Here is a 24,689-nt window from a genome sequence, read left to right as displayed (position 1 = left end):
TCGTAGACTTGCAGAAGAAAGTCCAGCATCACGCAGTCCAAACTGCACCCACCATGACCACCACAATGACTTCCATGGCAGTTATATTAACAAGTGGCTATCCAGCTTCCACCATAGACTTCCTATGAGGGGAAACCCAGGAATCCTCAAGGCAGTCTCTTCCACTCTGGGATAACTCAAATTGGGAGAAAGTTGTTCCTGATATTAAGCCAAAATTGGCCTGTTTGAACTTTTCACCCACTGTTCTTTACTCTTCCCCCAGAGGACACCTAGGATGCCAAACTAGACAGCTGTTTAGTAAAGTGCATAAAGGAGGCCTTGAGTTCAAATCCAGCTTCAAATACTTACTAGCTGTGTGACCCTTTTTGCCTCTATTTCCTCATCTGTAAAATGAACTAGAAAAGGAAGTGGCAAACCACGCTGGTATCTTTGCCAAGAAAACCCAAAATGAGGTCCTGGAGAATCACTCACTAATGAAATGACTCAACAACAACAGAGGAAGCTAAATGATCAGTGAATCGAGGGTGGGACTTGGAGTCAGGAAAACCTGAGTTCAAATCCTACTGCAAATACTTAATATCTGTGTTACCTCAAGCAAGTCACTTAGTATCTGTCTGCCATAGTTTCCTCATCTGAGAAACAACGATATACCTATTTCTCAAGGTTGTTGTGAGAATCTAGTGAGATAAGATATAAACTTTTCAAACCCTAAAGCATGACATAAATTCTATTATCAGTCCTTTTCTCATATTGTCTTCCATTTGTAAGATCTTCAAATACATGAAGACAGTTACCATACCCCACTCTCCTGGCTAACCATGTCCAGCTCCTTCAAACAAACCATACACATCAGACCCTTTAGCTTTCTGATTGTCTTCTGGATGCTGCCCAGCTTATCAACATCCTTTCTAAAATATAATACCCAGAACTAAACGAAAAATTCCAGATGAAATCTGATGAGGGCAGAGGACAATGGAACTCTCATCATTATTTTCTTTAATTTCTGTTTCTCAATGCAGTCCAATATCTCAATAGCTTTTTTGGCTTCCATATCATGCTGTAAGCAGATATTAGATTTGCAATCCACTAAAATTCTCAACTCTTTTAAAGATAAACTACTGATTAAGCATGCCTCCCCCACTTTGTACTTATAAAATTAATTGCTTAGACTCCTGTGTAGGACTCTATGTCTTATCCTAATTAAATTTCACCTTATCAGATTCTATCCAAGGTTCTAGCTTAGCAGGATCTTTTGGAATTCAGAATCCATCTTTTTGCTAGCTATCCCTTCTAATCGTGTGTCATCTACAAATTTGACAATGACGGTATCTATACCTTTATCCAAAACAGCAAGAAAATGTTAAATAACCCAGTATCAAGCTCAGATCCCTGGACATCCTACTGAAAACCTCCTTCCAAGTTGACAGGAAATCATTAAAGACTGTTAAATCCAGCCAACAAACTATTTCCAAATTCACCTAATGATGTTATCTTCTAGTCCACATCTCCCTTTCTTTTTCTTATAGATGATATAAGATACTTTATCAAATATTTCAAAAGTCAGGGTAAACTATATATCCACAGCATGCTCATGATTGAGTAACCTTGTCCCCATCCCCCAAAAAAGGCATTAAGGAATGTCAGTTTGACATGACCAGTTCTCAGAGAAGTCACACTGCTTTTTATGATCACTACTCCTTCCCTTATCTCAACGTCCCCTAAATATCTCCTCAATAACACACTCTAAAAATATTCCAGGAATGGACACAAAGCAATCTGGTCTAGAGTTAACAGAGTCTATTCTCTTCCTGCTTTGAAAAATCAGAACATTTGTCCTTTTCTAGTGTTAGGCAGTGTTTTCAATGTAATTGACAGTAGCTCAGCAGTCCCAACCTCTAGGTCCCTTAAACTCAAGGATGCAGTTTTTTGGATTCAGGGTACTTGAATTCATCAAAGGTAGACAGAGGTTTAATTGACAACGGATGCTGCCTACATTTGGGCAGGTAGATGGCAGAGTGGATAAAGTACTAGTCTTGGAATCAGGAAGACCCATCTTCTTGGGTTCGAATCTGACCTCAGAGTTTTACTAGCTACATGACACCAGGCAAGTCACTTAATCCCATTTGCCTCAGTTTTCTCATCTGTAAAAATGAACTGGAGAAAGAAATGGCAAACCACTCCAGTATCTTTGCCAAGAAAACTCCGAATTGGGTTACACGTTTCAGATGCAGCTGAAATGACCAAACAACAAGTGGCCTCCATTCATAAGGATCAAAAATCCTTCACATGTTTTCATCTTATGCTATTCTCAGGCATCTCTTTCCGTTTATTTTATAGAGAGATCGCTCTCTATAAGGGTTCCTCTTAGTTTGTTTACTATCTCAAGGGAATCAATGTAGCTCAAAGGCTCTCCATCAGTTGTCTCTTATACCTGACACTAGCTCTCCTCCTTTTGCATTCATACCTGATCTCATAAGGTCTTTTATACTACTTCTTGGATGGATGGATGGATGGATGGATGAATTAATTAATATATTGATTGATTAATTAATTAAAAAGTATTTGTTACATGCTTACTACATACCAGGCACTGTGCTGAGCATTTCTTGCACACAAATCATCACTGATAGCATGCAAGGACTTGCTTATATCCACCAGGGAAAGAGGAAGGAAAGGCAACAAGCATTTATTAAACTTCTCCTCTGTGCCAAGCACTGTGCTAAGCTCTTACAAATATTATCTTATCTGATCCTCACAACAATCCTGTGAGATAGATGCTGTTATTATCCCCATGTTACAGTTCAGGAAACTAAGACAGGGGCTGAATGATTTTCTCAGTCACAAAGCTAATCAGTGTCTGAGCTTGGATTTGAACTCAGGTCTTCCTAACTCTGGACCCAGTCTTCTATCCCCTATACCAATTAGCTACAATTTTTCAACTCTCCTTTGGGTTATGTACAATTTGGCTTATAAATAGCTCTTTTTGGCACATTTTTCCAGAGAGGAAAACTTACAATTCATCAGCAGTGGGGGTACCATGAACTGAATTGAGAAAGAGTGGGGGTTACAAAATACCTTTTCCCCTCTCTCTCCCCTGTTAGACTCTGGCTGAGGTGTTTGTCTTGTTCTGTATCGTTTGTCCTTCTCGGTTTCAGATTCCAACAATGATTCTCACTGGAATCCAGAGTAGGAGTGATGGTGACCTTGAGGCCAATATTTTAGTCAGCCTATGGCAACCAGTCAGCCTGGCAGGGAAGCCCTGCAAGTCAGGGTACATGGAACTTGAATCCAAAGGGAATTTTGAACTTGGAATGGTGCCTGCACTTAAAAGAAATTGAACTAAGCTGTTTGCATATTTCTTTTATACATTTGAAATAAATATTTCTTGTAAAAGCTAATCTATGAATGGCCAAATGGTATGGGGTACAGGGCAGACCCCCTACATTTGACAGAACACCATTGATGGCAGCTAGAGCCAATGTCAGAGAGTATGGACACCCCTAATTCCCTTTAGGGTACCAGAGCAGCCTGAGGAAATGGGGAAATACTTTAAGGTAGTGGGGGCCAACATGACCAGAGTTACCAGTTGAGATTTATCTGTAATAAAATGGGTTCCTTTGCTTTTTTAGGGACCCCTGAAGAGATTCTTTGCCAAGTATTTTAATTTTTTAGATAACCCTAAACAGCTAAGTTCTAGAGAAATTCAGCCATTTTTTAATCAGTAAACGTACAGTGGTGTTTTTTCTGGTGAGTGTTCCTTCCCAACTCAGTTCCAGAACTGATGGTATCATTTTGCCAACTTTTCATTCAGTGATTACTTGACTGTTTAAGGATTGACACTGTTGTAGTACTGAATCCTGTATATAAGTACTGAGAATACTACTGTGTCCTATTTTGCAAGTCCTATGTAAGTACTGATATTAAGTTTAATGTATGAGAGCTGAAAGCCCTAGATTGTTATTGTCTGGTAAAAATGACAATTGTTCTGTTTTGCATTTAAACAAACCCAGACAGCTTGCCTATAGCAACTGAGCTAAGCTCTTTGTATATTCGTTTTATCCATTTGAAGTAAATATTTCTTGGTAAAAGTTGAAGAAACCAACCACATAACAGCTATTTCAAAGTCATTGTGTTCTGTAATTCATAAGCAGATAACAGTACTCTGAACAGCAATTTTTGAAGTGTGGTCCAGGGATGTTCATAGGTCCTCAAGGGGATCCACATGGTTAAAACTATTTTCATACTGATATTAAGACTTTTTAATTTCTAATAGGGTAAATAGCAATAGGTAAAACCATATACAAAAGTTCTTTACAGAGAGGTCCTCAATAATTTTTACAACTATAAAAGCATTCTGAGACCAACAAGTGAGAATCGCCGATGGAGAGAATTTTTTTTTTTTTGCAACTAGCTCTATGGTTTCCTTTGGTATTAAAAAACTCCAATGAGGAAACCCCCTCACCCATCAGGTCAGCTGCTGCTTTGTAATCTATTGGCCCAATAATCTATCAACAAGTATTTATAAAGGACTTACTGTGTGTCAGGCACTGTGTTTGTGAAGAACAGTGAAACAGCCCCTGTCTTCAAGGAGTTTACATTCTGTTTTGTTTTGTTTTTTTAACCTAGGTCTCCCTATTTTGCATAGGCTGGAAGTACAGTATCTACTCAGAGGCCTGATCCCACTACTGATCAGGTAGCATTAAACCTGTTCCATCTATCCAACCTGGCTTTGTTTGTCCCTGTTTCAGCAACCTAGTGATCTCTTGCTCCCAGGGGCTCACCGTATTGGTTCGAGACTAACTCCAGAACGCATGTGATCCACTAGTTTCAGTTTTCTCAGTAGTGGGAATTACAGGAACATACCACCATACCAGCAAAGAGCTTACTTCCTACTGGGGAACACAATGTGAAAATAAATAGATCTATTCAAGATACCTGCAGAGTATGGAATATAAAGAAATTGTGGCACTGAGATTGTTAAATGACTTGCCCAAGGGCACACAACCATTATATGGCACGTGCTACTCTTCAGTCACTTCAGTCACCATTTGGGGTTTTCTGCAAAGATACTGCAATGGTCTGCCATTTCCTTCTCTAGCTCCTTTTGCAGATGAGAAAACTGAGGCAAACAAGGTGAAGTGACTTGCCCAGGGTCACACAACTAGTAAGTGTCTGAGGCCAGATTGGAACTCAGGAAGATGAATCTTCCTGACTTCAAGCCCAACCCTGTTTCTACTGTGCCACCTGACTACCTGTCACAGGTAACACTTTAACCCAAGTCATCCTATTATACAAGCCAGATTTACATCCACCATGCCATACCTGGTTATCACTAAGAGAACACTGGTACTAAAACAAGATGGATTTTTATTACAATGAGCAATTGGAAATCATTGAAAACACTGCGCCATTTTCCAAATGGGATCCAGCCTCATTTCTCCCTACTCCCTTCTGGAAGATGTCCTTCATTTTCTAACAGTAGTATGTGCACAAGATAAACATCTGAATGGGCTAACTCAATGTCAATCATCACCTGGACAATTGTACATTTTGTATCTACTTGGCTCCCAAATACTTATCATAAACATGAATAATTGTACTGAGCCATAATACACTTATATGAGAAACTAAATGATCCAAGAGAGCTGTGTTTTAAGAATTAATTTGGTTTGTCTTGTTGGTACTGGGACTCATCCTTTGACATCAGATTGTCAGTTGTCCTCTCTAGTGCTGTCAGTTTCTAGCACCACCTACTCTTTTTGTAATGTCCAGTGGTACTCAGGGAAATCAGGTAAGAGGAGATTGTAGCAAAACCCAATTCATCAACAAACATTAACTAAATGCTCACCATATTCTAGCCACTATGCTAAATATGAGAGATACAAGGACAAAAACAAAATAAACTAGCCCCTGACTTCATGTTCTAATGGGAGAGGAGATGTGTGTGTTCATCCTTCGTTGCTGAAGAAGACCATGCCATCAGAAAAATAATGACATGATTTGCACTTGACTTTGTTTTCGAGTGAGGGAGAGCTGGGAAGAGGAGGTATAAATAAGGATTAGACATATAGAGGATGGGCGTGAGGGGAGGGGGACAGGGACAGAGAGAGAAGAGACAGTAGGTGAATGGTAATGTCAGAAGGGAAGGCACCAACTGGAGTCTGAGAGATTGGGAAAGCCTTCCTGCAAAGGGACAGTTTGAGTTGAATCTTAAAGGAAGCCAAGTGGAGGTGAGGAGGGAGAGCCTAGGTGTGAGAAAGAACCACTGTGAAGGCATGAAGAAGGAGACAGAGTATAGTGTTTGAGGGACAGTAAGTCAGCTGGTGTCACTGGATGATAAAGAGAAAGGGAGATGCGGCAGGGGAGGGAGTAAAATTGTAAGCAGACTGGAAAGTTAGGAAGCAGATAAATGGTGAAACGTACTAAAAAAATGAATTTATATTTGATCCTGGAGGAAACAGCATCCAGGAGGAGAAGGTGGTTGAGGGGTGGGGGGAGAGACCTGGTGATATTCAAAGGACACTTGACAAGCAAATTTTGAGATACTGCTACAAGAAAAGGATAATACACACACACACACACACACACACACACACACACTTCATGATGACTCATTTGCAATAGGAACATGACCAGAGCCATGCAACAGTATAAGAGGGACACTGTCTACGTTTTCAGACTATTCAGACTTGTGGTCACTCAGAAGGTGAGCAGTTCCAATGGTCAAAAGGTGAGCATCCAGAATTTACCTGGTCAGCCAGAAGTTTTTTTTTTAAGAACACAATCAGAGTTGTCCAGAATCATCTGAGACGTGGAAGCTACTAATGAATCCTACCCAGATCAGATTGGTAAACCAGGGGAAGGTCTTATTTACCTCACATTCTCATATCCATAAGCCTGAGACAGTTTAAGATGAGATGAGAGGTTTTGACAAGGAAGCCTAGGTGTATATGCAGTGGAATCTTTTCCTATCTATATTGAATATATGGGAAGGAAGCAAGGATGATGATAAGAGGTAACTAGCAATAATGATCTCAACTCATACACATAAATGTCCTTCAATTTTCTTCTATATACAATAAATTACTATGGTCAAATAATGTGTCCAAATGTATGTGTGTTGAGGAAAGAGCTGAAAGAGAAAATCATACCAAATAAAGACAAAAATGAAGATTTGGGCGTGTTATTGATGTTACTGAGAATTAATGTGCTAAATTCCTTATTTTAATCATTCATCGATACTCCATCTCCCAGGCTACACTCTAGAAAGCAAGGGGTTCAAAGTTGCTTCTGAGGAGCACTAGGAAGGGAATTTTTCACTTTTCATCTGGACTTCTTAGACTCATGGAAACTTGATCAATGTGCTTACCATCCCACACATACTCACTTCCCACCTTTGCCTCTCTCATTCCTTCCACTTTCTTACTTTCAATCAAGAGGAAAGGGAAATTCAAATTTCAAGTATGCTTCTGTTTTATTATTCTGTTCCACATGTTTATTTGTTTATATGCAGAGAAATTAAATGATTTGTCTAAGGCTACATAGGTACAACATGGCAAAATCAGGATTTCAACGTGGGTCTCCTAATTCCAAATCTTGCATTACGTTACTTTTCCTAGACTGCTGTAAAGCATTTGACAGTTTTGTCTGCTGTCATTGTTTACAAAATGGAAAGACTGAGGTCAAATTAGAACATAGTTAGTTTCCATATGGTCAAGTGGCTAGACACAAAGAGTAATTTTTCAATGGGTGATGTTAAAGTAAAAGGGTATCTCTCATGGAGTACCCCAGGGAACTGTCCTTGGCTGTTTATCTTTATTGCCACTGGCTTTGATGAAGGCATTGATGACACACTTATCAATTAGCTTGATCTTGTAAAGCTGAGTGAGATGGCTAATACATGGAATTACAAGTCCAGAACCAAAAGTGTCTCAAAATATTCTTTTTTTAATTTTAAAAAATTTATTTCTTTTCAGTTCTTAACACTCACTTCCACAAGAATTTGAATTCAAAATTTTCTCCCCATCTCTCCCCACCTCCCTACCCCAGGACAGCATGCACCCCATTCACCCCTTCCTCCAGTCTGTCTTCCCTTCTATTACCCACCCTTTGTCCATCCCCCTTCCCCTTTATTTTCCAGTAGGGCAAAATAGATTTCTATACTCTATTGCCTGTGTAGCTTAATTTCCAGTTGCATGCAAAAACAATTTTTAACATTCATTCTTAAAACTTTGAGTTCCATATTCTCTCCCGCCCTCCCTCCTAACCCACCCTCATTGAGAAAACAAGCAATTCAATATAGATCATACATGTGTAACAATGCAAAGCACTTCCATAATAGTAAAATTGTAAAAGACTAATCACATTTCCCTCTATTCTATCCTGCCCTCCATTTATTCCATTCTCTTCCTTGACCTGTCCTCCCACAATAGTGTTTACTGCTGATTATTCCTTTCCCCAATTTGCTGTCCCTTCTATTATCTTCCCTCTCCTATGTCCTTCCCCCTTGCCTTCCTGCAAAGTAAAATAGATTTCCATATCAAATGAGTGTGTGTTATTCCCTCCTTAAACCAAATCCCATGAGAGTCAGGCTCACTTATTTCCTTTCATCTCCCCCCTCTTCCCCTCCATTGTAAAAGCTCTTTTTTTCCTCTTTTATATGAGATGATTTGCTACATTCTACCTCTCCCTTTCTCTTACTCCGAATGCATTCTACTCAAGAGTAAATTTTATTTTTTCAGATACTCTCCCTTCATATTCAGCTCAGCCTATGCCATGTATATGTAGATATAGATATATATGTATGTGTGTATGTGCATACATACACACATATACATATACACACCTACACATAAATAATGTACAATACACACATACCCATATACACCTACATATATATATATATACACATACATACATATATACATGTATATATATATACACATGTGCACACACACATACATATATATATATATATATATATATATACACACACCCTATAATACCCTAAAACTGAAAAAGTCTCATGAGTTACAAATAACATCTTTCCATGTAGGAATGTAAATACTTCAACTTTAATGAGTCCCTTAGGGCTTCTCTTTCCTGTTTACCTTTTCATATTTCTCTTGATTATTGTATTTGAAAGTCAAATTTTCTATTCGACTCTGGTCTTTTCTACAAGAATGCTTAGGAGTCCTCTAATTCATTGAAATTCCATTTTTCCCCTGAAGTATTATACTCAGTTTTGATGGGTAGATGATTCTTGGTTTTAATCCTAGTTCCTCTGACTTCTGGAATATCATGTTCCAAGCCCTTTGATTCCTTAATGTAGAAGATGCTAGTTCTTGTGTTATCCTGACTGTATTTCCATAATACTCGAATTGTTTCTTTCTGGATGCTTGTAATATTTTCTCCTTGACCTGGGAGCTCTGGAATTTGGCTACAATACTTCTAGGAATTTCTCTTTTGGGATCTCTTTCAGGAAGTGATTGATGAATTCTTTGCATTTTTATTTTACCCTTTGGTTCTAGAATATCAGGACAGTTTTCCTTGATAATTTCTTGGAAGATGATGTGTAGGGTCTTTTTTGAACATGGTTTTCAGGTAGACCAATAATTTTTAAATTATCTCTCCTAGATTTATTTTCAAGGTCAGTGGTTTTTTCAATGAGGTATTTCACATTGTCTTCTATTTTTTTATTCTTTTCATTTTGTTTTATAATTTCTCAGTTTCTCATTAAGTCATTAGCTTCCATCTGCTCCACTGTAAATTCTAAAGGACTATTTTCTTCAGTGAGCCTTTGAACCTCCTTTCCTATTTCTTCTTTTTAAAACATTCTTATCTTCATTGGCCTTTTGGACCTCTTTTGCCATTTGGCTTAGTCTGTTTTTAAACATGTTATTTTCTTCAGCATTTTGGGGGGATCTTCTTTAGCAAGCTGTTGACTTGCTTTTCATGATTTCCTTGTATTGCTGTCGTTTCTCTTCCCAATTTTTCTTCCACTTCTCTTACTTGATTTTCAAAATCCTTTTTGAGCTCTTCCATGGCTTGAGATCATTGGATATTTTTTTGGAGGCTTTGGATGTAGAAGCCTTGACTTTGATGTCTTCCTCTGATGGCATGCTTTGCTCTTCCTCATCTGAAAGGGTGGAAGAAAATACCTTTTCACCAAGAAAGTAGACTTCTAGTCTCATTATTTTTCCCTTTTGGAGGCATTTTTCCTGCCAGTTACTTGACTTTTGAGTCCTTTGTCAAGTGGAGGGTATACTCTAGAGACCTGTAAGTTCTCAGTTCCTCTAATGTGGCACAATCAAAGGAGAGGAGTTCACTCCTCTCCTGGCCTGCACTCTGGTCTGTGAGCAACTACAAGCATTCTTTTCTGGCCTGGAACTGTGAGTAGGGTTCCCTCTCCACTGCCCCCACCATCTTCACCATGCCAGTGCTTTTCTCACCCCAGGACCGCCACTTAGGGCTGAGATCCAGATCAGCCACTCGATTACCCCAGGGTCTTTAGGTTGAGTGCTCCAAAAGTAGGCGCTACTGCTACAGTGGCTGCTGCCACCCTAGGGCCAGGGCTGGGGCCAGACTGTGCTCCCCTCTCACTCAGGTGAAAAAACTTTCTTACTGATCTCTGAAGCTGTCTTTGGCATTAGTGGGTTGAGAAATCTGGGATCCACAGCTGCTATCTATAATTCCACACCCTGAAGCCTGCTCCAGTCCAGTCCATGCTATGTGGCCCAGGCTGGGCTGCGCTCCACTCCAAGCCCAGTGTGATAGGCCTTTCCTGTTGGCCTTCCAGACTGTCTTGGGCTGGAAATCTGTGTCACTCATTCATTGTGTTGCTTCTGCTTCTCTAGAATTCTCAAAAAAATTCTTAACTACTCAATCATAGGGTCACAGATTTAAAGCAGGAAAGGACCTTGGAGGTCATCTAGTCCAACCTACACACACACACACACACACACACACACACACACGCACACATGCACACATGCATGCATGCATGCATGCGTGCACGCGGGTGTGCACTACCACACATGAGGAAACTGTGGCTCAGAGATGTTAAGTGACTTCCCCAGGGACACACAGCTAATAATGTCAGAAGCAGAATTTAAACCCAGGTCTTCTTGGTTCCAAATTCAGCTCTTTATCCACTACACCACACTGTCTCAATACAATGGCTTTTTCTTACTCTTAATTCTACTTGTTATATTCACAGCTTTAGATACCCTTCACCATTCCCTGTTCCTTGATATTCTCCTCTCTTGAAGAAGCTGATATCACTGAACTCTCCTGGTTCTCCTCCTACGTCTCTGACTGCTTCTTCTCAGTCTCCTTTCCTGGATCATGATCCTTTTACTATCCAGTAAGTGTTAAATATCACTCAGCATTGTATCCTGAGCACTTTCCTCTTCTCTTTCAATCATCTTTCTCTTGGTGATCTTATCAGGGTCTCACAAATCTATCCATCCAGTCCTAATTTCTCTCCTGAACTCCAATCATTACAAACAAATTTCTGGATATTTCTACTTAGACGTCTCATCAGAAACTCAAATTCACCATATCCAAATTGGAACACACATTTCAAAAAAAATTCCCTATTCCAAGCTTCCCTATTTCTGCTGAGGATACACCCATCCTTCCAATCCAGATCCCCAACCTGAGACTCATCCTTGATTCTTTCCTCTCCTATGGAAGGATAATGACCATGTTTCACTTCCTCAAATCCTGCTGCTCTTCTGAATCCCCAATTCATTACCAGGCTAAAAATTTTTATAATGCGACCTTCTCTAATTGTTACAAATTAGTCTCAAGCCCCCCAGACCAACTTCTATGGATCAAACTTTTCTTCTCACTAGGATAAGAAATATGCTTTCTCTTATCTTCTCCTTGTTTATGAACCTAAAATAAAACAAACACATAGACTAGCATTTCTGCTGGCCAGTAAGGTTTTATAGTAGGTAAATGACTTCCAAATTCAAGACAACAGACAAGGAACAAACAAACCTTTGTACCTGGCTAACAATAAGAAAGAAAATCAGCTTTGCTAAGAGGTACAAGGGGTCGCCCAATTCATTCCATCCCTTGGATCAAGTCTCATCTGCACAGATCTGTGCATTCCTGTTTCCATTGTATGGCAGCACACAATTGGCCCAGAGCTTTTGATAGGCCCGAGTTTCTTGCATCTGTAGCAGCTCACTTCCATTTTGAACTCTCCAGTTCTACTCCTTACTTTCTCAGCTCTGGGGGACTCCAACTCCTTTTATATATATTCAATATTAACAATATTGAAAATATTCATCCATTGTGCTTATTAACCGTATATACAGTCTTTCTAAACTTCTAGTCTTCTTCCTAATTAAACACATTCTGATAAAAAATATCAACCATCAGTAATTAATAAAATAACATTCTAGGATGTTATACTGAAAGGAAATGCATAATAGTTGACTTTAAACCAGAAAGGCATTGGTTACTATTAATCTAAGTGGTTTTAAATTGGGGTGTATGGATCCAAAGTTGATCAGCAGTGCACATGGTCTCTGGTCTCTGGTTCTATCCCCTTAGGGCTTCAAGGTTATCTCTCTTCCTGTGTTCTGAAGTGAAGAGATTCCAGGCTTGGAAACAAGGAATTTTTACATTTAATATCAAAGTCTCACCACAACTGACAAATGCATCATACTCAGAGATGAAAAGATGGTCTGTTATTTCATTATTTTGCCTTATTTTTAAACATTATCCAACTAGTAGGTGGGAAAATAAAAACTATATCATACACAAAGATTGGCAAACTATAAACCCAGGGCTAACTCTGACCCACTTGGACAGTACAAAAACAGGCAACAGTGGGCTGGAGTTGACCTGTAGGTCAGTTTTCTGACCCCTGGTGCATACCAACCGATTTATAAGTTTTTGCATTAACTTCTATAATGACAAATCACTAAATAATTTCTATATTATATAAGCAATTTTTTTTACCATCCTCTTAACAAACGACTATAACTTCCCATATATGTACACTTAGTTGTTCAAACTTAAGTGTCATGGATTAATGATACTATTATGTAACCAGTTGCCTGATTTTTCACGAGTAACACTTTTTCTAGTCATAAGTAATTTTAGGGATTTGAATCCTGAATAACAATAATCATTACTATTGTTTCTTCTTATACTTTAGTAAGCAAATCACTTTTAAGTTAGCTAGTTTGTTCAGATGAAGATTATATGAAGATTCTCTTCAATTCTTTCTATCTAATCAAAAATAATTAACGAACAGGGATGTATAAACAGTGATGAATGAAAAGGCACAGGGCAAAGAGTTCAATGGAAGAATCACATTATGAAAATTAAAGTTGACTTAATGGGATAGTTTTCAAGTAGACTAGACAAGGCTCATGCAAAAAGTGTTATTATTTGGATTTGAACTGTACAGAAAGCTGTTTAAAAAATCACAATTTTGCACTGTATTTTGTAGTTCCTCTTTAAGGCTGTATTGAAATCACTCCAGTATCAGGTTAGAATTCACAGGGTTCTCATTATCTGTACAACACACACATTTTTTTATAGTTTCTTCTATTGGGTTTAAGAAGGGATTTAATTTCAATGAGAGTAGTAACTTTGGACTCAGAAATTGTAAATGTTCCTTTAACATTAAAAAAAAATTAAAATCTTCCATTCTCCAGGAACAGGTGAGTGAGAGGTGTGGGTACATTCATATGAAAATTCTATAAATCTTCTACCTTTAACCATCCAAAAATGTTGAAGGGGATGTGGAAAAATTGGGACAACGATTCATTGTTGGTGAAATTGTGAGTTGATCCGACCATTTTGGAGAGCAGTCTGGAATTATGCACAAAGAGTTATGCAATACCGCTACTAGGTCTATTTCCAAAGATGACTAGAGAAAAAAGAAAAGAACCTATATGATCTAAAATGTTTATAGTAGCTCTCTTTGTGGTGGCAAAGAAGAGGAAATTGCAGGAGTGTCCATCAACTGGGACGTGGCTGAACAAGTTGTGGTATGATTGTGATGGAATACTACTCTGTTGTCAGAAATGATGAGTTCAATGAACTTAGAAAAACATAGAATATGAAGAGTGAGATGAGCAGAAGCAATAGAATATTGTATACAGTAACAGCAATAATGTTTCAAGAAGGACTTTGAGCAAATAAGTTATTTTGACTATTATAAATATCCAAATTAACTATAAAGGACAAAGGAGAAAAGATGCTATCTGTATCCAGAGAAAGAACTGACAAATAGAAGTATGCATAGAACAATTTTACACATATATACCTACTTGTGTCTAATGGCAGCCATGTCTGGGTGACAGGGAGGGAAATAAACAAGGGAGAAAGAGAAATTTACATGGTACTTCTGTGGTATATTTGAAGGTAATACCAAGTTGTTCATAGTAGATCTGCAGTTTCAAAAGCCATTATCTTTTTTATTGTGTTATGTTATGGAAATGCTTATTCCATAAATTAAAAATAAAGTAAATGTTGAAGAAAAGAACACTAGAGGGATTAACCTCTACAAAAAACATCACTGGGATATTTCATAACTTGTAAAACTACATTAAAAAGTCATACCTGAAGCACAAAGTTAGTCTTTCTTTAGTTTCCAATGTCATAAACTTCTACAGCTAGTAAAAAGGGATAGGTGTGGGAGGGGATCATTCTTTCTTATCTGTCTCTCTCTCTCAATTGACCAAAACTGAGAAAGCTTATATTCTTAGAAAACTTTGAAACTTTCATCTTAAACTCTCATTCGTTGCACCCTTCCTCCTTTGGCTGCTCAGAACATAAGGAAAAGGAATTTTGTTCAGATGACAAGAACATAAACTATGGGGGAAAAACTGCAGACTGAATAAACCCACTCGGCTAACAGTTTGAGCTTTAGTCTAATTGACTAAAAGTCAACTTCCTATTTTAGAAGTTTGGGGAGATCTTTTACTATGGCAACATGGGCTTGGCTACCGTTACTTCCCATTTAGAAGGAAATAGACGTAGCCTGATATGGAGTTTTATATTGAGACTGAAGCCAAACCCAGAAGCTGAAGCGACCAGCTACCTAATAGAACTTAGTGAGGGCAAAAACTCCCAAGTTTTGCCTCTGGTACTTACCCTGGAGGCCAGAGACAACAGAGATGACAATACTTTGATCTTGCCATCCCCCACAAATGTGCCACTTACATGTTCATGGCTTCTGAAACTTTCTTATTTGATCACAATACATCTCCCTTTCTTCAACATCACCCTGATTCCCAGTCCCTTCTTAGCTTTTTCCTAGACCCTCACCCCTACACTTTCCTCACTCTCCTCCTTTTCCCTTCTTGACCCCTTTTTGAACCAGTTCATCTCTACACGACCTTCTTTTCTTAAGTCCCTAGACCCTTATCATATTGCCAGCCTTGCCCTATGAAGTTTCAGGTTACTTAACTATAAAATATGTACTTTTTCTTAATTAATTATAGATCACTCCTGTCAGCCTCCACCTTCATTCCTACTCATTCACTGCTGAACTAAGCTAGAGGAAAATCCACTACAAATGTATGTTATTTAATCTCAACTGGGCACTCACTACAGCAAAGCAATAATTTTCTATCTTCCTATTTATATCTTCCTACTTGTATCTTCCTATTTATATCATCCTATTTATATCCCACTCACCACAGTAGCTCTTCCAAACCTTTTCAACCCTCCTCGGACTTCCCATGGCTCCTCCCACCCACACACTCTCTCAGTTAAGAACCTTATCTCATATTTCACTAAACAAAACTGAAGTCATTCCGTGAGAGTTCTGCCTTCTCCATTCCTCCTCTCACATCACCCAGATATCTCTGCCCGTATCTCCACCTTCACCCTGGCCCTTCTCCTTGCCAAGGCAACCACTCTGACTGCAGAAATACTCCCATTCCACTCTGCATCCTCCAACAGATTGCCCCCTCTGGCATCTTCATCCTCTCCCTTGTCTTCCCTCTCTCCCTTTCTACTGACTGCTTCTCTGTTGCCTACAAACATGTCTGTTTCTCCACCACCCACAACAGTAAAGTTTTCTTGATGCATTCAGCCTTTCTAGCTATTGTCTATGGTCTCAAAATTCTCCTCCCTTTTGTGATTAAACTCCTTGAGAATATTTACAAAAGGTGCCTTCATTGACTTCCTCTTACTCTGTTCTTACCTCTGTAGCCTGGCTTTCAACCTCACCATTCACCTGAAATGGCTGTCTCCAAAACTACTAGTGAAATCAAGTAACTTTTTCTCAGTCTCGCCCTTCTTGACCTCTCCATAGCCGCTCCAATTCCCCTCTTTTCCTTAGTACTCAGTCTAGGTTTCTGTGATACTCTTCTCTCCTGGTTCTCCTGCCTACCTGGCCACTCCTCAGTCTTTGCTAGGTCTTCATTCAGATCACACCTGCTCACCACGAGTGCCTCCAGAGCTCAGGCCTATCCCCTCTTCTCTTCCCTTTCCTTACTGTTTCACTTGGCGATCTCATCAGCTCTTATGAATTCAATTATCATCTCTATGTGGATCATTTTCATTTTTTATAATTTTTTACACTTAATTACAAAGTGAGAGAATAAAAAAAAACATTGACTGGTGCACAGCAGACCATAAGAGAGGATTCAATATAAAATAATTTCCATTTCAAGAAAACATATATAATAAATACTATGCATTGTTTTCAAAGCTGCCCAGCTTTTTCTGGCTTCCTTTATTCTTTTGCTCTCTTTTTCCTTTATTTTTCCCCTCCCTCCCCTTACCTGCACCCTAAAGAAGACTACAATTAAGTGTGAATATACATACATAAACACAGATATCTATAAATATAGACATATGCAGACATATACACTCACACATATATGTAAGACCATACTATGCTTATTTACTTTGATCATCTGTTTCTCTGAAGGTAAGTAGCATCTTTTTTCATAGGTTCAGGTCTTTCCATGTTTTTCTAAATCAACCTGCTCATCATTTTCTATACCACAGGAATATTCCTTTCTAGATTCAAACATCGTCTTCCTTCATAGGATCGTTGAGATTATTTTGGGTATTTATAATAGAATGACTTGGTTGCTCAAAGTTATTCTTAAAACAATTCTGCTGTTACTGTATAGAATGTTCTCTCGATTCTGTTTACTTCACTGTTCATTAATTCATGGTGGTCTCTCCATGCTTTTCCAAAATCACTGAGCTCACCATTTCTTACAGCACATTAATATTCCATCATGAACATATACCACAATTTGTTAAGCCATTCCCCAACTGACAAGCATCCCTGCAATTTCCAGTTCTTTGCCACTACAAAGAGAGTTGTTAGAAATATTTTAGAACATATAGGCTCTTTTCCATTTTCCCTAATCCTCTTGAGAAACAGATCTAATAGTGGTATTACTTGGTCAGAGGTTATAGGCAGTTTAATAACTCTTTGGGCATTATTCCAAATCTTTCTTCAAAATGGTTGGATCAGCAGATCCACACACAATGAATTAAGGTCCCAATTTTTCCACATCCCCTCCACCATTTGTTGCTTTCCCTTTTCTTGTGCTAATAATTTTCAAATCCATCTATCCAGCCTTACCCTCTCTGAATGCCTAACGGGCATCTCAAACTATATTAAACTAAACATTCCAAAACTGAATTGATTATTTTTCAAAAAGCAACTGCTCCCTTTTCCTAACTTCCTTATTGCTGTTGAGGGCACATTCTTCCAGTCCCCCGGGTTCACATCCTAAGTCTCAGTTCTCAAACCCCCAGTAGCCAGTGTCTTGCCAAAGGCAATGAATTTTTCCTTAGTAATAACTCTCATGTATGCCCCTTTCTCTCCTCTGACATTGTGACCACCCAGGAGCATGCCTTCATTATGTTACACCACGACTATTGTAGCTCACCAGTCGGTCTTGTTCCTCTTCCACTCAGCTTACAAAGTGCTCTTCCTAAGGGGCAGGTCTAACCAGGTAACATGCCTACTCAATAAATTGCTACTTATCGGAATCTATTACATATAGTAGTTTTCTATTACTTCCAGGATGAAACAAAAATCTTCTATTTGGCATTCAAAACCCTTGATAACCTGGCCCCTTCCTCCCTTCCCAGCCTCCTCACACTTTACACCTCTCCAGACATTCTGGGATCCAGCGATATTAACCGCCTGGCTCTTTCTCAAACGAGACGCCCCATGTCCTGTCGCTATGAGTGTGCCTGGAATCTTCTTTCTCCTCATCACTACCTCCCGTAGTATCTGACCTCCTTCTAGTCCCAGATAAAATCCCAACATCTACAGGAAAGACTTTCTCAGTTTCTCTTAATGCTGGTGCCTTCCCTCCACTGATCATTCCCAATTCATCCTGTTTGTATCTTGTTTCTGCACATGTGTTTGTGTATCTCTCCCATTAGACTTCTCTCCTTGAGAGGAAGGACTGCGAAGTGCTTAACGTAGTACTTAACTTGTAGTAGGCACTTAATAAATCTTTATTCATTGTGTCTTCATTTTGTATTTTTAAAAAAGGGTCAAATTCATAGTTGCTCATTCACTAAGAGGGTCTGTGAAAGCCTTCCCTGTGACCTACAAACAGGTCCCAGTCTGTCCTTACCCCAAGAGACCCTTCGCTAGATCCCACTTTCCCTTCAAACTCGCATCCTTTATCTTCCCTCCCTTCACAAACTCCTACAACATGCTGGCTGCACTTATGGCCTTCCCTTCCTCTCCTTACACTCATTCCTTACAGCCTGACTCCCAGCCTCAGAAATTCAATGCTCCCTGTTATCAATGATGTCTTAATTGTCAGATCTGGTGGTCTTCTTCATCAGATTTAATCCTTCTTACCCTCTCTGCTTCATTTAATACTTTTAACCACCTTCTCTTCCTGAGAACTCTCTTTTCTCTGGATTTTAATGACATCTCTCTCCTGGTTCTCCTCCTACCTGGATAATCACTCCCCTTCTGTCTCCATTGCTGGTCCATCATCCATAACACTCTCTCTCCCTAACTGCCAGTGTTTATGGTAAACTAGAGTCCACTCTCTCTCTCTCTCTCTCTCTCTCTCTCTCTCTCTCTCTCTCTCTCTCTCTCTCTCTCTCTCTCTCTCTCTCTCTGTCATACACACATACACACACACACACACACACGGCTCATCAGTCTCATAGGTTTAATGATAATCATCTATTAGCTATTTCAAGCCTCATGTCTTGGAGACATCTCAAACAAAACGTGTTTTTTTTAAACTTCCCTCTTTCCGTCAAACACACCATCATCCTTCCAGTCATCCAGATTCATAAGATGTCATGAGCCTCAGTTCCTTAGCCCCGTGTATCTAATCAGCCACCAAGCATTGATGTGTCTAGCTCCACAACATACCCTGTATTTGACCCCTTCTTTTTGTTCACACAACCGTAATTTAGAGCCTCATCTCCTTCTGTCCAGATTAATGCAATGATTTCCTGAGTGATTTCTCCACTCCAGTCCACCCTCCACACTACTGTCAAAGTGACTTTCCTTAAGTATAGGACCCTGTTACTGCCCCAGTGGCTCCATCTGGTCCTAAGACAAATGGTAAGCTCTCCTGCTCGGTTTTGGAAGTCCTTCACAGCCAGGCTCACTGGACCTCACTTCTCCTCCTCCTCCATTCTGTGGCCAGCCAAACTGGTCTTTTCTCAGTTCTTCACATTCATTTCCCATCTCCATTCCTCTGGAATGGCTGTGCTCCATGCCTGGAATGTGCCCCCTTGTCGCCTCTACCACAAAGAACTCTACACAGAGCTTTTCTTGATCCCCACAAATGCTAATGCTCTTCCTGATTACATTGTATTTAGTGACTTTGTGTTTCTTTCATACTTGTTAAAACTATATATATACATATATATATTCATTCTAGATATATTCAAATATGTACATGTTCCCTCTCCTGATATGTATGTATAGCGTCTCCTATTAGAATGTAAACTTCTATTAGTTCTATTTTCCCTTTGCCTACTGCCAGGTCTGGTATATAGTAGACACTTAATAAATACTCCTTGATGATTGATTTAGAGTCTGGAGAGACTCAAATTTAAAATCTGACAGTGTAACTGAATACATCGCTTTCCTTCTCTGAGATTCAGTATCCTCAAGGACAAGGCAGCTAGGTGGCAAAGTCGATAGACTGCAAGGTCTGGAAACAAAAAGGCTCATCTTTATGAGTTCAAAACTGGTCTCAGACACTTCCTAGCTGTGTGACCGTGGGCAAATTACTTAACTTTGTTTGCCTCAGTTTCCTCATCGGTAAAATGAAATGGAGAAGGAAATGGCAAACCACTCAAATATCTTTACCAGGAAAATTCCAAATGGGATTTGAAAGAGTCGAAGACAAGTAAACACAAATAAGGACAATAATTTGCACCACCTACCAAACAAGAAATAACTTTATAACACTAAAATTACTACATTAATTGGAACTATTAACAAGATTAGTATTGACAATGTCCTTTAAATATTTGCAAATGAAGGGAAGGAAGGATGTGAACCCCATTATCAAGTACCAATCTGTCTATCCTTGCCCAGCACACCCTACTAAGTCAGAAAGGAAAGAAGATAAATCCATAAATACTTTGTGATGACTAACCACAAATTCAGGGGATCATTGATGATGCACACTGCCTATTGCCTGACAAGACACAGATTGAGACAATATTTTTGGACATGGACAACGTGGGAAGTGGATTTTGCATATTTGTTACAAGTACTTGGTTTTCCTTTGCTTTTTCTCTGTGCAGGGAGAGAAAAATAAATATTTAATTTAATGTTAATCTATTTAAGAGACTGCCTTATGCTTCCTTTTGTATCCCCAACACTTAGCACAGAGCCTGGCACATAGTAGGCTTAAAAAATGTTTATTGACCGATTGATGTAAATTAGTGTTAATTTTAATTGAAAAGATTAAAAACAAAAATTTAAAAGATAAATAAACAATAGTTGGCATCCTTTGCTTTGAACTCAAGTGTTGGTGAAATAACAGTTCCCTGAGATAGAATCAGCGCTCATTTCAATAGCAGTTTCCAGGTGGCCCCAAGTCTTGGGCTCTTGTTTCCTACTGAAAATCCCCAGTGTGGACAATACCTTCTCCTGGACTCATTCAGTACAGATTCCCCCAGCTTTCCAAAATGATTGTCTTCAGAGCTCAAGTGAAAATGTCTATTATTCACCGACTTTCTTCTTGACTTTATTTTTTAAATAAATATAGGGGCTGAGAGATAATTAAAAATAATGAGACCGTATGGGCTAGAGCCTTGCGTGCAATGAGAGGGTGTGGGCGTTAATTGAAGGAGAGCCTTCTCACCCTTTTTGCTTCAAGTTCATTGGTGGATTGGGACTTTAAATACAGGTTTCTATTCTCCCTCTGAAAGAGACAAAGAGAGGCAGAGGCCCAGATGATCTGAAAACCTTTTAATTCTTCTTTTTCTTAGAGGTCTCTTGACTGGTATCTCCAGGCTCTGGGAACAAGGCACAAGCCAGCAGTGAAGGTAAAATGGGTTTTCTTAGTCTCAAGTGTGTGCGGGTTGTAGCTTCTGCAGCCTTGGGATGATTTTTATAAAGGGGAATTAAGATCATTGTATGAGGACTCCAAGAATGTTTATTATTATCAGCGCTGAATTTGATTACTATTCCACTAGGACAACAAGACAAGATCCGGCAAGAGCCTATTGGTGACAATCTCTACTTCAGAATATTATTAGAAAACAAACAGTTGTCTTACCAATTTGGCTCTTTATGGACTCAGGATGAGAGAGCTAGAGTTCGAAGGAACTTAGAGACCATCTAATCCAATCTCTCCATTTTATAGATGATGAAACTGAGGCACAGTTGGGAGTGGAGGGCGACAGGAAGCACCAGGGTCACACAGTTTCTAAGCTTTTCAGACAGGTTTTAAACCTTGACTTTTGGTCTACTACCATTTGCTTTATACCATGCTGTATTCTGCAAGAAACTTTTCCCAGTCCTCTTTAATCTTAGTGACCTGCCCTCTGAGATTATCCTCAATTTACATAGTATAGAGTATGTTGCAAAAGTCTTAAGGAGGTTTTTTGGCTTTATACCAAAAATAATATATAGGTTTAATACCTTAAAACCGCTCTAAGGCTTCTGGGACGTCCTGTATGTCTTGTTTACAGGTGGTCTCTCCTATTTGTCTGTGAGCTCCTTGACAGAAGGAACAGATTTTTGGTCCTCTTTGTATCCTCAGTGGTTTAGCATGGTGCCTGGAGGGTAGGGAGTGCTTGGCAAATGGCAGCTGACTGACTCTCACAGCACTAGGGAAGTTATCATTAGTGTTTAAAGTTAATGTCTTCCCAGCCTCTTGAACCCAAAGTACAAAGTCAAGGAGGTTTTTTGAGAAAGAGGAGAGCCTTTTCTGTGACAACATTTTTCATTGAAATGAATGTGAACAAAATGTTGCCTAGAAAGTGTTGTTTTCCAGACCTACCAAATACAACACAAATTTTGCCTTATATCTTTATGCAAGTATTTCACTGTTCTACTTATAATTCATTTCCATTTTATAACCTTTCCCTGTGATGTGGGGATGCTTCTTGGCAAGCGAGATGCATAGTGGACCATGGGTACATCTTTGTGGAAGGAATTAACCTAGCCATCATGCACTGCACCAAGATATACTTTGTGCCAGATAAAACCTACACCACTGGTGGTGACCAAAGAGGCTGATGCTTCTAGATTACTCCCTTGATTTATACAAATAGCTCAACAACTTGGACCAAATTAATCTGCCCATTCCATTGTTTTTGGCAAAATCAAAGTCATCATTTGAGCATCAAGACTGAATTGTCCATATTTCAGCTGGTTATTGTCAGAGTGTGAATATAATGCTAGGAAAGCTGATTTTTAACGAGACTGAATCCAAAGCTAGACTGACCACAATTCTCCCAACCCAACTCTTTTCCAGAAACCACTTTTTAAAATGAAGGACTTACTACTGATTCTGTGCCTTTTGGGAACAAGTTTTGCAGTGCCAATAAAACAGGTAAGTTGGTCCACACTGAGCTCTTCTCCAAATCCCTGTACTTTCCTAGTAGATGAATATCAGAAAGTCCTGCACTGACCTCTCTGAATTAGCACTCAATATTACCACTCTTAAATGAACAGTACCATGAAATAATTTGACTTGATGTGATCATTTTGAAAAAAATTAATTGAAGCAAAGAGTCATTTTGAACAAATATGATAAATTTGAACAAATATTGAAATATACTGAAATATAATTATTTAATTATATCATTATTGTGTTGCTAGTTATATTAATATTGGTATAGTATACTTAATTATATTAATATGATTAGGCTGTAATTATATTCACGGAATAGGGAAAGGAAAGGGAAAAGTATGAGCATTTATATGTTACCTACTATGTGCCAGGCACTGTGCTAAGCATTTACTACTACTACTAATAATAATGTTCAGTCATTTTCAGTCATGTCTGACTCTTTGTGACCCCATTTAGGATTTTCTTGGCAGAGACCCTGGAGTGGTTTGCCACTCCTTTCTCATGCTCATTTTACAGATGAGAAAACTGAGGCAGACAGGGTGAAGTGACTTGGTTACACAGCTAGTAAGTTTCTGAGGCTGGATTTGAACTCAGGAAGAGGAGTCTTCCTGACTCCTGGCCCAGCACTCTGTGCACTATGGCACTACCTAGCTGTAAAAATTACAACCGTAATAGCTAACCTTTACAGAATTCACTATGTGCCAGATACTGTGCTAATACTTTACAATCATTATCTCATTTGATCCTCACAATAGCCCTGGAAAGTAGGTGCTATTGTTACCCTTATTTTACAGATGAGTAAACTGAGGCACACAGAGGTTAAGGTCATGCAGCTAGTAAGTATCTAAGGGATGAAGGCCAGCGTTCCATCCATTGCACAACCTTGCTTAAGAATACAAAAACCTCATGCTGTGTCCTTTTGCCTCCTTATGTCACAGACTTAGAGTTGGGTGTGCCCTTAGGAACCATCCTACCCAAGTACCTTATTTTATGGAGGAAACTGCAGTTCAGAGAGAGGAAGTCACTTGCCCAGTAACACAAAGAGAGGAAGAGTCAGGATTCGAACCCAAGCCCAAGCTCTCCACACCCAGCCCACTTTCCATTGTATCACGTTTGGGCTTCCATTTTTCTGTGTCACTGAATTCTCTTATTGCCCCTTGTTCTCCAATTTCATTTGTTTCACTAAAATAATTTTAACTTCAAGCAAAACAATTCTAGAATGAGGGAAAAAATACTGCCAAAATAGCATTTAGGGGATTTGCACAGAAATTTCTCATATCAGTCGACCAGGATTTATTAAGCATCTACTACATACCACTACTTTTCTAGGTACTATGCATTCATATACAAAGAAGCAGGCAATCCTTAATCCAAAGGAGTTTATAATGAAATAAGAGAGAGGGGTCCAAGTATAAATACATACAGAATGAATAGGAAGGGATTAAATAGAAAAGACTTAATCCAAAGTAGACAGGAATGGAGGGAGGGCACTTGGAGCTGGAAGAGAAGGCTAAGGAAAGGCTCCAGGAATTCCCATCTTCCTCAGCCTTCATCTCCTTTCCTCTGATATCTGATCCATCTCAGATAGCCCCAGCGACAGTCTTCAGCCTTCAGCCACTAAAGTTAATCTAATGACTTCTGTCTCATTAC

General features: G+C 39.1%; 1 protein-coding gene across 1 annotated transcript in view; it reads left to right on the top strand.

Annotated features, from left to right (window-relative positions):
- Window positions 1-6,628: 6,628 nt before the first annotated feature.
- Window positions 6,629-24,689, top strand: part of AMBN (ameloblastin) — a 32,144-nt gene continuing 14,083 nt past the window's right edge. The window contains exons 1-3 of the mRNA XM_072625168.1: window positions 6,629-6,730; window positions 21,448-21,504; window positions 22,941-23,018. Coding sequence (XP_072481269.1) covers window positions 6,629-6,730; window positions 21,448-21,504; window positions 22,941-23,018 — 237 coding nt within the window. The remainder of the gene's footprint in view (window positions 6,731-21,447; window positions 21,505-22,940; window positions 23,019-24,689) is intronic.

The sequence above is a fragment of the Notamacropus eugenii genome, chromosome 7 (genome assembly GCF_028372415.1).
Source record: "Notamacropus eugenii isolate mMacEug1 chromosome 7, mMacEug1.pri_v2, whole genome shotgun sequence".
Classification (NCBI taxonomy): Eukaryota; Metazoa; Chordata; class Mammalia; order Diprotodontia; family Macropodidae; genus Notamacropus; species Notamacropus eugenii.
The sequence above is the reverse complement of the archived record's forward strand: the minus strand, read 5'-3'. Positions and strand labels throughout refer to the sequence as shown.